Source organism: Protopterus annectens, chromosome 4.part0 (genome assembly GCF_019279795.1).
Source record: "Protopterus annectens isolate FY-2018-M chromosome 4.part0, PAN1.0, whole genome shotgun sequence".
NCBI classification, from domain to species: Eukaryota; Metazoa; Chordata; order Ceratodontiformes; family Protopteridae; genus Protopterus; species Protopterus annectens.
This window is the reverse complement of record NC_056733.1, coordinates 233,875,919-233,889,061: the sequence shown is the minus strand read 5'-3', so window position 1 is coordinate 233,889,061 and position 13,143 is coordinate 233,875,919. Positions and strand designations below refer to the sequence as shown.

Genomic DNA, 13,143 nt, shown 5'->3' with positions numbered 1-13,143 from the left:
TTTGTGAGAGTTACTATCCTATGGCCTTCCTTATTCCTTTGTCAAGGTTCATTTTATAAGCCTTTTCTGCTTGCTTGTTCATGAAGCCTCATCTTTCAGTGCAGTTGCATGTTAGTGCTTTTGAAGGTGTTTTGCGTAAGTGGCTTCAAAGAAAACAGGTGGCCCCTCCTTGGAATTTTAATTTTTACTTCAGAGAAGCTAACTTGCTCCTTTTGAGCTAACATAGCCGACTTGATGTTCTTAACATGGAAAATAGGTTTACTGATTGCTTTGATCTCTGCAAGAAGGGTGTCATGGTTGACTTAAAATAAAAACTTGCAACTCGGTCTCATTTTCCATAGGGACAGGGTTTCTTTGAAAGCTTATTCTTTTATGCGTAGTGGAATTTGAGTTTACTTTAAGTGGAGCTATCCTTGCCTTAGTTTCCTGTTCTGAACATAAATTAAGGAGAAAAGGCTCTGTCCCAGAGTTTTGTGGGCATCTTAACATAACCAAGTCTTTCAGATCTTTGGATCAATTGTTCATTTCTTTTGAAGGCAAGAAGGGACAACATGTTTCAAAACAGACCATTTCCAAATGGCTGGCTAAGGAAATGTTCACAGCAAAACTATTCCAAGCATGGTTAAGGCCAGCTCTGAGGTCCTTGGCGTCATGTATGGCTTTGTAGAAATGGTTTGATTCTAGAAACTGCTGTTTGGTCCTCTGTATTTTTACAAAGCAGTATATGCTTGATTTCCTTGTCTAGGTCCAGCTCAGGCTTTGCTAGGACATTTTCAGGGGCTCCTGGACTCTTCTCCTTCCACCTCCCAAATCTAGTTATCTAGAGCGATCTGCCCATGTACCCAAGGCTACTGCAGTAGTGGTTACTGTGATGAACATAGTACAGTTGTGTAAGTAAACTTACCATAATAGTAGATGTTTGATCACTGCTTTAGTAGCCACTCTCTCCACCCCCCCCCCCCTTGGTTTTTGGTATACTTTGTATGGCAGAGTGTGGACATGTGGATCATCAAGAAAGTTTACAAAAAACTAGGTACCCTCTATAGAAATGGACAATTCCTCACCCAACAAACAAAAGCTACTATATCTCACACTCACCTTATTTCTACCCTCCTCTATGCCTCACCTATTCTCACCAACCTTAGAAAAGCAGACTTAGCCAAGCTTGACTCCTGCTATAACAAAATAGCTAGATTTGCCTCCGAGTCCCCATTTAGATCTCACCACTGCTCATCCTTGAAGCTGCTCAACTGGCTGGAACTTCCTCAACTCCTGCTCTACAACCAGCTCTCACTGGCCCATAAAATTTTATATCAACCAGAAAAAAACCCTGCATTACAAAGCCTACTTCACCTCCACACCAATAACAGAACTCTTCGCCCCAATAACAAACTTATTCTCACAGTAACTAAGTCAAATAATACAGCAGGTGATTCCCTCTTTTCTAATTATGTAGCCAAACTATGGAATGCTCTACCTATAACATAACTACTATGACATCTTTCATACAGTTAAAAAAGCATTAAAACTGCATCTCACTGATAACTGGCTATGCTCTTGCACTTCGCCAGGCTAGACTCTTCACTATGTTAGATCCTACACCACCTTAACTATCTCACACCTCAAGAGGAACAGATAGGTCTATATTCTGTTACCGTAGAAATGTATACAATATAATACAGATTGTTATGGTTTAGACCTCAATAACCTTTAACAAGTTGTTGGTTTACACATGACTCCCTCCAGCAATGGTTGAAGTCATTAAATACATCCCTTTAGACTAATGAAACTATTACTGTAAGATTTCTCTGTTTTCACGACTTGTGACTGCTGTGTATGAATATACTATTTTTAGTTAAGACTCACTGCATTTTGTATCTAAAATACTTTGTAAACTTTGTAGGTTTTGTTACATGTTATTCATGTGTGGAGCTTTTCTCCCCTGGCCTCCATTGAAAATGGACTTGTGTCCAGTGGACTATCCCGGTTACCAAATGTAAAATAAATAAAAATAAAATAAATGTATTTTTGTTCTAGCTTTGTCCTTTCAGGGCTCAGTCTCCCTCTCTTTGGCAACAAAACTCTGAAGGGCTTTGTGTCCAAACGTGTCTGTCAGCTGAAGCTTCCTGACAGTTTGGGCATATGGAAGGTGCCTTAAAGCTGTGGAAGCTTTGGATGGCTGGTTGTATCCTTAGCAGGATATAACCCATATATTTAAGGCTACTGTAGCAGTGATCATGCTAACATTTACTGTTTTGGCAGGTTTACCTTCACAGCTGTTCTTTTTCTGCATTTTTGCATTGTGAAATATTGCATACACTCTCCATTGTACTGCTTAGGACTTGAGTTGTCACAGAAAGGGGGATTAAAAATGTTCCACATTACAGTTTCATATTAGTGGAGTAAGGCCTTCCACTGTGTAATCTGCATTCAGTCTCAGTAAAGACTTGACTAGTTTGCAATGTAAAAGAATGAAATACTCATACACTTGTTTTATACTTTTTTGATTCTTTAATCCTTAGGAAAAGTGTGTATTCTGGAAGAAAATGCACTGAATAACTTCAGGAAGCAACTGACTTCATTGGTACACACAGAATCTGATTCAGAGTTTTCTCTGACAACGGGGGATGTTTATAAAGAACTGCGCCTTCGGGGCTATGATTATGGCAAAACCTTTCAGGGAATATTGGACACAAACAATGCAGGTATGAGTTTTATGTATGTGATTCTTTAGTAACACCCCCTTGTCTGGTTTAAAAAAGTAATTTAATTTTTCCTGTTAACATTTGGCTTATCACATGTTTGTTTCATGTGGATTTTTGAAGATTTGGTCGGGAGCATCAGACTAATTTTTCTACAGGATGTGCACCAACTCCCGTACTGGTTTTATTTATTTTCCGTTATAGTACTGATCATGTGTAAAACACACTGCACTATTCATCACTGAATGCATCTTTTTGGAAATGTTACCTTTTATCTGTCTGTTATGCCCTGGGCTGGCCCTGGTCCCAGTTAACATTCTTGCCCTGTCTTTTTCCCGAAGCTGTGGACAGCCTTTACTGTCCCCATAGGCTGAGGTACTTTGCATACAATCTCCACAGACTGTTGGGACACTGAAGTGGGTGAGGTTATAACAATTACTTTCCACCTAGTGAATGGATTCATACCCCTCTATTCTCCCCGCAGAAGTTTGTATGATGGTAATTAGAATACCTCCCCTCACCATCCTTGTCTGGGGCTTATTAATGACAGGGGTACCTTCCCATACAGGAGAAGAAGTTGTGTACCAATGACTTGAGGTATCTTTCAGCCATAAATTGTGCAGCACTGAGTGGAGTACTTTTCTCACTGTTGCCCTCAGAGGCTGTGCACCACTGATGTGGTTTCCATCTGTCTGTATTCCTAGTCCTTGTGAATGAGGAGGAGTGGTATTAGGTAAAAGGATCACTGCTTTATTGCATCATAACGAGAGGATATAATGTCACTGACAAATATTTGACCACCTGGCCTGACTTTCATGATTTTTTTCAGGTATCTCCATGCAGGGTTGCCTCCCTATGCCTCAGATGTCAACAGGGCACACATTAAAAAGGGGGAGGTGCACACACTATCCTGATTTCTCTTTTTTTTTTGTGTTATAAACAGCATTCTGATGTTAATGTCCCATTCAGTTGACCTCCAGAACTGCAAGTACTCATTTTTTGGATTTCTTTTCTAATTGTTACAGTCATTTTATTGTTAATTTGCTGTTAAATCTGTGATTTAGAGATCTTTGAGACCATAATCACCCCTAGGAAAGGTCACCAACAGGTGTGCTTGTGGCTTGTAGGTAGTGACACTGAAGGATGCCACATAGCACCTTTCCTGCTTTAGGCCTTTACATGGAGAGTCTGAATGTAAACCTTGTGCATCTTTTCCAACAACTACTTCTTGCAAAGTGCACCAACACTGAACACTGTTCTAGACCATAAAAATGTTTGTTGAATTCCATCACACGTCCTCTACATACATCCTCATTTTAATAGCACCACCTGTAAATCTGAGTGAGAGCTGGATGTGATCAGGAATTCCAAGAGTCCTAAAAAGATGGTAGGAAAAGTAGCTGCAAAAGCTTCTGCAGACAGCATGCAAGGCATTTGTAATCCTGCCAGCTGTACTAGCGCCTGAATATTTCTGCTCTGCAGAGCTGGAGACTTGTTAGCCCTTGCCTCGCATCTCCTGTGTTCTCAACCGCTAGTGGGATATAAGTATTTTAATTCTTCCAGGTCTCTTCAGAAATGTTTAACTGATAATTCAGTTAATTGCAGTAAACACAGTATTAGTAAAACTGTGTAGTTTGTAAGTATGCTAGCCATCAGCCTGAGATGATTATGTAGGTACTTGGCATATTTAAATTAAACTGCAGAAGAGGTGCATTTATCAAATATTCATATCCCATATGGGTATGTGCCTAATATTTAGCACATATATTTGTGTTTTGAATGGTTGAACTTTGAGAGGAAGGTGTCCGATGACAACTGAGCTTGAAAGGTATTTGTCCTTCTTGGATGGGTATTAGACCTGAGGACTACATGCATTGTGCTGTTTATTATGTGTGCACTGACTCAGATTATCTCAAGCAGGGCAGATGTTTCTTTACACTCCATAACAGGCAGAGACTGTTCTACGTAGTCCAAACTTTTAAGTCTAATTTTCTTTCCCTGTTTCCTCTAATTTCAACTTAAAACTGTCTTTAATCTCTTGCTGTGTCCTGGTGTTTTGTACACTTCCATTAGGCTGCACTGTTGTCCAAAGCATTGAAGGTGTGTCCTAACCAGGACCTGCTAAAGAGAATATTCCTCTTTGCTTCTGGAGATTTTGCTTTGGCGAGTATACCATAGCAGTCTCTGGACTGCTGTCAGTGTTCTGTCATTTTAATTCCTTTGAGACAGTCTAGGTATAATCAGCACCTCCAGGTATTCATGATAAAGATCACTGCTGCAGTATCATTCATAAAACCTAGAAATCCTTTACAGGCGGGCATATCTTCATCCTGCTTGGTTCCCAAAGCTTTGGACATTCCCAGACAGGAACTTTCCTTTGCACTGAGGATATCCTTAGGACACTTGGTAGGAATGATAGTGCCATTTTCTTTTGTGCACAGTGTGAGCAATGTTTAGTCATCAGTTTTATGTAGCAGAGTCCTAGAATACCAGCATAGGTGCACAAAGTGGGGATTTTTTTTTCCCTTTTGCTTATATTTAATTTAGTTGTATTGTATTGATTGTGGTCTTTCTACAGCAGTTTTGCAGGACAACTCTTCTAAGCCACTCACCAGTTTTCCAGTACTCCAGTGAGGTGCTTTTGCAGCCCCTGATACCCACTACTTCTGTTTCGCAGGCCTCTACTGAGACCCATTCAGAGTCTGGTATGCCGCGAGATACTTCAACTTTAGAACCTGCGGATGTCTTTACCTTGGATGGGTCCAGAGCCGCTTTGCAGGCACTGGCTTCTGAGGGTGTATTCAGGCCTACAGACTTGCATATTAAATCTACACCTCCTTCTTTACAAAGGCCTAAATCTTGATCCATGTCTAAAAAAACTGATGCCCAGGCCACATGCTCAGGCCCCTATGCCTAAAAAACAAATGATTAAAATGGCTGAAGATCTAATAACTCTAATCCGGGGTAGTCAAGGCCCCCCCCCCCCTGAGGTGTAGGGCTGAGCTTGATTATGAATCTTCTGAACAGGATACTGTTTCTTCTGACTCTTGTGATGACCTGGATTTGTCCATACCTAATTATGAGGTTTCTGATGCAGAGGATTCTATCTCCTCTGCTTCCCCTCCTGATGAGTTTTCTTTTGGGGAAACTTTACATACTTTAAGGGAGCATTTCCACTGGGAAAGCTAGGAATTTTCTGATTCAAAAAAGAGGATTGGGGATTTCCTTCTACCTCAGCATAAGCCTTTGGCTATACTTCCTGTACTAGACATTGACTGTGTTCTCAAAATCCAGTTTGGCCCCTGATTCCCTGCCTCCTGCTCCTAGTAAACCAGACAGATACTACAGGGTTCCTGAGTCCCACAAGTTCCTTTTCAAAAATCCTGTTGCAGATCCAGAGACTATTTCTCAGGGGCCCAAGGGCATTAAGGCTTATACTGCTAAAAATCCTACCCCTTCTGATAGAGACTCCAGGGCGCTGGATAGATGGGGTAAAAAGGTTTATACTTCTGCTACCTTGGCAATCCGAGCTTTAAACTACCAATTTCATATGTTAAAATATCAGCAACATATTATTGGACTGCTTAAACATAAAATGATTCCTGACTGTGTGGAAAATAAAGATTTACAAGACTTAATGCATTCTGCTGAGCAAGTTGGAAAACATACTTTGCAATGTAGTTTTGATTCTTTAGAGGCCTCTTGCAGGGCTGCTGTTACTGGGTCTGTGCTTAGAAGTCATGCTTGGCTTAAGGAGCAATCTTTGCCTGATCATGTTGAAGCTAAATTGTTGGATGCTTCTTTAAATCAGGACCGCCTGTTTGACAGCAAGGCTGAAGAAGTTCTTAAGATGGAAGATAAAGCTTAATCTATGCAAACTGTTAAAGATTTTTTTACAAGTGCAACCTCCGAGATTTAGTAGGCACTGGCCTACTAAAAATTAGTCCTTTCCAGTTCCTTCCAGGTCCTCTCAAGCCAAACCCAGACACAGCAAAAACCCCAGATTTCAGTCCCAGGGGACTCTCAGAACTAAGCAGTGGGGGGGCCTCCACTTCCAAATCAGGAAATATCAAGGCACCCCCCTGTGGTAAACAGTTTCAATGATTTCCTTTTAAAATTTCCAAGCACTTATCTTTTGACCGCCCCTTTGGGGGAAAAGATTGTTCTTCATGCAAAGAACTGGGAACTCATAACGCAGGACAAATGGGTTTTAAATAGTGTCCCAGGGATACAGATTTCATTTCCACACATTGCCAACACTAAATGGGTTGCCAGACCTGCCCCCAAATCAGTGGGTGGAGGCTCAAAAAGAAGTATTGTCCCTATTAAGCATGGGGGCTATTCAACTGGTACCAGAAGAGGAAAAAGGGCAAGGTTTCTACTCCAAACTTTTCCTGGTACCCAGAAAAGACAAATCATGGCGTCTAATCCTGGACCTGTCTACTCTAAACACCTTTCTGGAGATTCCAAAATTCAAGATGCTGACTCTTCACCAGTTACTTCCTGTGCTAGACAAAGACGCCAGGTTGGCAACACTAGATTTAAAAGAAGCATACCTGCACATCCCAATTAGGGAATCTTGCAGAAGATACCTACGCTTCAAAGCAGGCTACACGCATTATCAATTCTCTGCACTGCCCTTTGGCTTGTCCACTGCGCCTAGGGTATTCAAAGTGCCTGGCTCCAGTTATTGCATTTTTCAGGCAAAGTAGTATTCAAATATACCCATACCTGGACGATTGTCTAATTCAAGCAGAAAACCAGGCCATACTTTTAAACTGTGGCGTTTGTAAAAAGGGTTCTAACTTGTCTAGGGTACACCATAAACAAAAAGAAATCACAACTGGTACCCTGTCAAATTACATTCCTGGGTGCAAGCTTGAATACAACTCCCCAGATGGCTTGCCAGAAAAGCTAACCTACTTCAAACAAGTGGCCACAAAAACCCTGCTATCTGCAAGACAAATATTGCAAGCCTTTGGGTTCATGGCCTCCTGCATTCTTCTAATTTCAGATGCAAGACTGCATATGAGGAAACTAAAGTGGTATCTAAAAAGTCTGTGGAGTCAACATTCTCACAGCCTGGAAACCATGATTGCTATCTTACCTTGCCTACGCCTGGAGTTCCTTTGGTGGGCAGAGGCCTGCCACCAAAACAAGGGACTACCATTCACACTACCCCCTGCTGCCCAAACCATAACTACAGATGCATCAGACTATGCATGGGGGACTCACTTGGTAGGGAAGTGCATTCAGGGCAAATGGAACCCAAATCAAATGCACCTACATATCAATCAGAAAGAAATGCTAGCTGTACAGAATGCTCTGACTGCCTTCAAGACTACATTCTTCCAGGACAACTAATGGTAACGACAGACAACACCGCAGTTATGTGGTACATAAGCAGGGGGGTACACATTCCTACCCCCTCTGCAGACTAGCCATGGCATTGTGGAACACAGCCTTGAGCTACCAAGTGCACCTACAAGCTCAATTCCTGCTGGGGAAATTGAATATACTGGCAGGTGGACTAAGCAGAAACCTCATGGACCCACACGAGTGGAAACTGGAACCAAGGATTTTCAACATGTTGACAAGCGAGTGGGGGAGCCCAGACATAGATCTATTTGCCTCCCCCCAGAAGTACCAGCTGGGCAAGTTTTGCACAAGGACTCCCCACAAACAAGCCTGGAAAGTGGATGCTCTGTCCTTCAGCTGGAAAAAACTCTCAGTCTACGCCTTCCCCCCGCTACCTCTGTTCAAAATTCTACTAAAAGTCAAACACGACAAACCAAGGATGATCTTGATTGCTCCAGACTGGCTGAGCCAACACTCGTACCCCCTCCTTTGCAGTGTCGCAGTTCTCCATGGCACCCGCTTCAGACTCCTTCCCTGCTGTCTCAGCAGGAGAACCAACTTCTGCACCCTCAGCTTTCAACATTGAACCTTGCAGCCTGGCTAATCATTTAAATTCACCCCTATCATCCCTCAGCAAACCTGTGATGGATGTCACCTTAAAGGCAAGGAGACCTAGTACTAGGAAATTTATGCTAGGAAATCTTATGCTGAAAAATGGAAGAGATTCTGTGCCTGGAACCAATCTAAAGGGATGAGCACAGCGGTGCCCAATTTGCCTCCGATTTTGCAATACTTAACTGAGACGCTTCACAAGGGCCTGTCCTTTTCTTCTATTAAAATCCACACCTCAGCCATTTCAGCTCATTATAACGCAGAGCCTCCCCTCTTCTCTCCTCCCCTGCTCAAGTGGTATCTGAGGCACCAAAAACTTAAGACCACCCAGGAGAGCTCCAGCCTCTGCCTGGGACCTTAATTTTGTATTGGAGAAACTCACTCTACCTCCTTTCGAGCCAGCTGCTTCTGCAGATTTAAAATTCCTTTCTTGGAAAACAACTTCCCTTTTAGCAATCACTTCGGCTAGAAGGATATCTGAGTTACAGGCTCTTATGGCAGTGGAGCACCTCATAATCTTTCATGCGGGCAGGGTGTCACTCAGGATCAATCCATCCTTCATGCCCAAGGTGGTATCCAGTGTGGCTCTTAATCACTCCATTCATTTGCCAACCTTCTTTCCCAATCCACAAAAAAGGGGAACGGATTCTGCATTCCTTGGATGTGCACAGACAACTTGTATTCTATTTGGACAGGACTAAACCTCTAAGAAAATCGGAACTGCTGGTAGCATTTGCTGCAGGGGCAGAGGGGAAGGCTATTTCGAAACAAACCATTTCTAAATAGATAAGCCATTGCATTCATTTCTGCTATAAGCACCATGGAAAACCTATCCCCCAGGGGATCAGATCTCACCCACCAGGGCTGCATCTACTTCTGCAGCCTTTCTCAGAGGTGCCCCTACCAGGGACATCCTAGAAGCTGCTACTTGGAGTTCTGTACATACTTTCACCAAGCATTATCATTTGCCATTTTTCTCTAAATCCAGAGCTGGCTTTGCCACTACTGTCTTGCAGGGCCTTATTGCTGGCCCTAATGCTATATAAACTCCTCCTCCCAACCATAGCTTTGGGAATCTACCCAAATGTAATGACTGCAACAGTGAAACACAAAGAACATAGTACAGTTGTGTACGCTTACCATCAATGTAGATGTTAGTGTATTCACTGTTGTAGTCTTGGTTGCCCTCCCTCCAGCCCCCTAACTTTTTCTGGCTATACCTCTACTTTCCTTTACTATGCTTAAAAGCCTTTTTGGTGTATTTGCTTTTTGTTGGAGGTATACCTTTGTGTTTTCATGTTTAATTGCTCCCCACTGGGGGGCACCTGTCATCTGTGGCAATAAAAACTGATGTAATGGCATCTGCTGCATGTTTTATACCCCTGACAACCTGATGTCATGGAAGAAGGGACCACAACCGATGCAGGACCCAAGACTGTTAATCAGGCCGACAGGGCAACCTGCAAGCAGATTACCCAAATGTAATGACTGCAACAGTGAATACACTCTAACAGCTACATTTATGGTAAGTGTACACAACTGTACTTTTGTTCATCATCCCTTTCCACTTTCAAGTATAGGCTTCTGCTACGTATAGGAGCCTTACCTGTGTAGCTCTGAAGTACCCCTTCATATCTGGTAATCCCACTCCACTTTGTTCTATTGGAGAATCCACTTACCCCACTTAACTGTTGCAGTCTTCTACTCCCAGATAAAATCCTTCAGCTCTTTATTACTATCCACAACTTCTCCTCTGGTTGATAAAAGTATGCCTGACCTGTGTGAAACTAAAGCAACTAAAAACATTGTAACCCACCTGTGCCTTACTGTCCATATCCATATAACAGAGCTTCTGATTTCTCAGTTTTAGTATTATTTTTTCTTTAGTCTCTTCCCACATAATCTTTAGCTGCCACAGAGGAATTATTTTGTCATCCATATTCCTAAGGACTTTATCGTGCCCCCATAAATATGGATATTGTTGAACCAATTTGTGTGTGGGTACATAATTTATAGCTATTGCATTTGTTTTAGCTTCATTAATTTTGTATCCCAAAAAGATTCGAAACTGTTTCAATGTTCAACACTGAAATGTCCTTTTCTGATTTTAAGTATAAAATATCTGCAAATAGAGCCAGCTATTCTTAACTACCATACTAATTATAAAGAAGACACCCCTGCCTGGTGCCTCTGCTCAGGCAGAAATTATCAGAGAGAGGAACCCACCTACTTTAATTTTCGCCTCTGATCCCTCATATCCTAATCAACCTTATTTTCTCAAATAATGCAAATGCTCCTATTGCCTTACTAATAAAGTTCCAACTTCCTCTGTCAAATGCTCTGTTTGCATCAAGGTCCACCAACAACAGGGCTAGTTTCTTGCATTCTGCTTCCCTCTGGATCATCACTATTCTGTTCATGTTAAAAATTTGCTTCCCTCCATAAAACCATATTGATCATATCTATCAATTTCGACATCACTTTTGCCATTTTCTTTTGTCCGTTATAGGCATTAACACTTTATAATCCTTGTTTAGTATTGAAATGAGCCTGTATGAAGCCAGATCTGATAGGGCTTTACTCTTTGGTATTACAGCTACCACTGCTTATTCCAGGATGTTGGTCCCCTCCTCTTAAAATACTGTTAAATAAAACTTTCCCAATCTTTATAATTTTCCCTACTAGCTTCCAAACTTCCACAGGAATATCATCTATCCCTGGGGGCTTCCAGTGCATTGGTTATACATCACAATTTTTATCTCCTCTCCTCCTGTCCTGTTAGTAATTGAGCTTCATCTACCACAGGAATGCCATCTATCCCTAGGGACTTCCAGTGCATTGGTTATACATCACAATTTTTATCTCCTCTCCTCCTGTCCTGTTAGTAATTGAGCTTCATCTACCTCTAACCTTAACGTATTTAATTTTTCCATAAACATTTCTATTTGTACCTTTTCTTGATTTCCATATTTTTCTACTTTATACAGACTTTCATAGAATTTCTGAAATATTTCTAATCTACAGGATCTCTCATCTTCCTTGTATGCTTTCTAAGCTTGGCAACAGCCCTTGTTATTTTCTGTTGGCTGAGCCATGCTAAAAGTTTTTTGCTCTAGTTATCAAAGAACAGCTGCCTTAACAGCAATCTTTTTAAGCTAGTGTATATTGAGGTAATCCCTCATTTTCTGTTTTGCATTCTGCAGTTTCTCCTGTTCTGTGTTCCCCCATTCTGCAACAGTTTAGCATGCGTCTGTCTCTCTAAATACTTATTGGTTCTTAATGTCTTTTTTTTTTTTTATTTACACCCTATTTTTAAACTCCACCTTAATTTTATTGCACTCCCTAGCTACAATATCAGAAGAAATTTCCATCTTTAATAGCTCCAGAGTAATTTCCAAAACCCATTCCTTAAATTCTTCGGTTTTCATTAGATTAGGTGGGATAGCACCAGTGTCTCATTTATTTCATTACCCTGTGTTTTCATTTTAGTTATTGGCACATAATCTGAAAGCTGACTGCTTATCAAGACTATCAGTTAAATGGACATGCTCCTGTGAAATATAAATTCTGTGTAGCTTAGCCTAGTTTTTGTATCTTGGGGAATATGTAAATTTGCTCCAAATTCCTAGTACTGAATTCACATCTTCCATGCCACATATTTTCATAAATTTCTTAATCTACCTCCTTTGTTGTATTTTCCCTTCTGGGCCCACCAGACCTCTTCAGTGCTGCAAATATAATTCTACTCCCCACCTACACGTAATATTCCTTGCTGAAGGTTGATTTCTCCCAGACTTTTCTTAACCTCCATTCTAGCCTTTTTACATGGAATATAAACACATGCCAGTGTAATCTTCCTCCTTTGCCAGTAGCACCTTAGTGCTACAAATCTACCATCATATTTTTTTATCCTCCTCTAGCACTGTTGGTCCTCTTCTTGCAGTTAATACAAGTACTCCTCTTGTCCCAGGTACTCCTCTGAATAAGCATCCTGAAAACCTTTATCAAATTCACGTGTTCAGTTCTATACAAGAGTCTCCTTTAGCATAGCTATTTGCTCTCTGCATTTTAATATAGTTGACTACTTTCTTTGTATTTATTTGTGAGACCATTGACATTTAAAGGCATTACAGAAAGCATCATTGTGTTAAAAGTTTATTCCCAGCTTTTATGCGTACCAGCTTTGAGTCTAGTTCCAGCTTTTGTGTTACATGCATATACAGTTTGGCAGGTTAATGTTTTATACAGTTTCTTGTCATATCTATTTGAACCTGTATCAGATCTTACAAAAGTTTGTTTTATTGAAAGCCCTCAAACAAAAAAAAAAAACACACACACCCCCAATACTTTGTCAAAACCTATTGACTTAATGTTAACACACAAAATTATGTGGATCTTCAAATATTGAAGTTTTATACTCCTGATAAGCATGTGTCCCAAACTGACAACCACACTCCTAGACTTGGGTTAA

General features: G+C 41.1%; 1 protein-coding gene across 1 annotated transcript in view; it reads left to right on the top strand.

Moving 5' to 3' along the window:
* FASN (fatty acid synthase) overlaps positions 1-13,143 on the top strand; it is a 1,281,817-nt gene that overhangs the window by 589,372 nt on the left and 679,302 nt on the right. Inside the window, exon 19 of the mRNA XM_044068230.1 lies at positions 2,523-2,705. Within this exon, the coding sequence (XP_043924165.1) occupies positions 2,523-2,705 (183 nt within the window). The remainder of the gene's footprint in view (positions 1-2,522; positions 2,706-13,143) is intronic.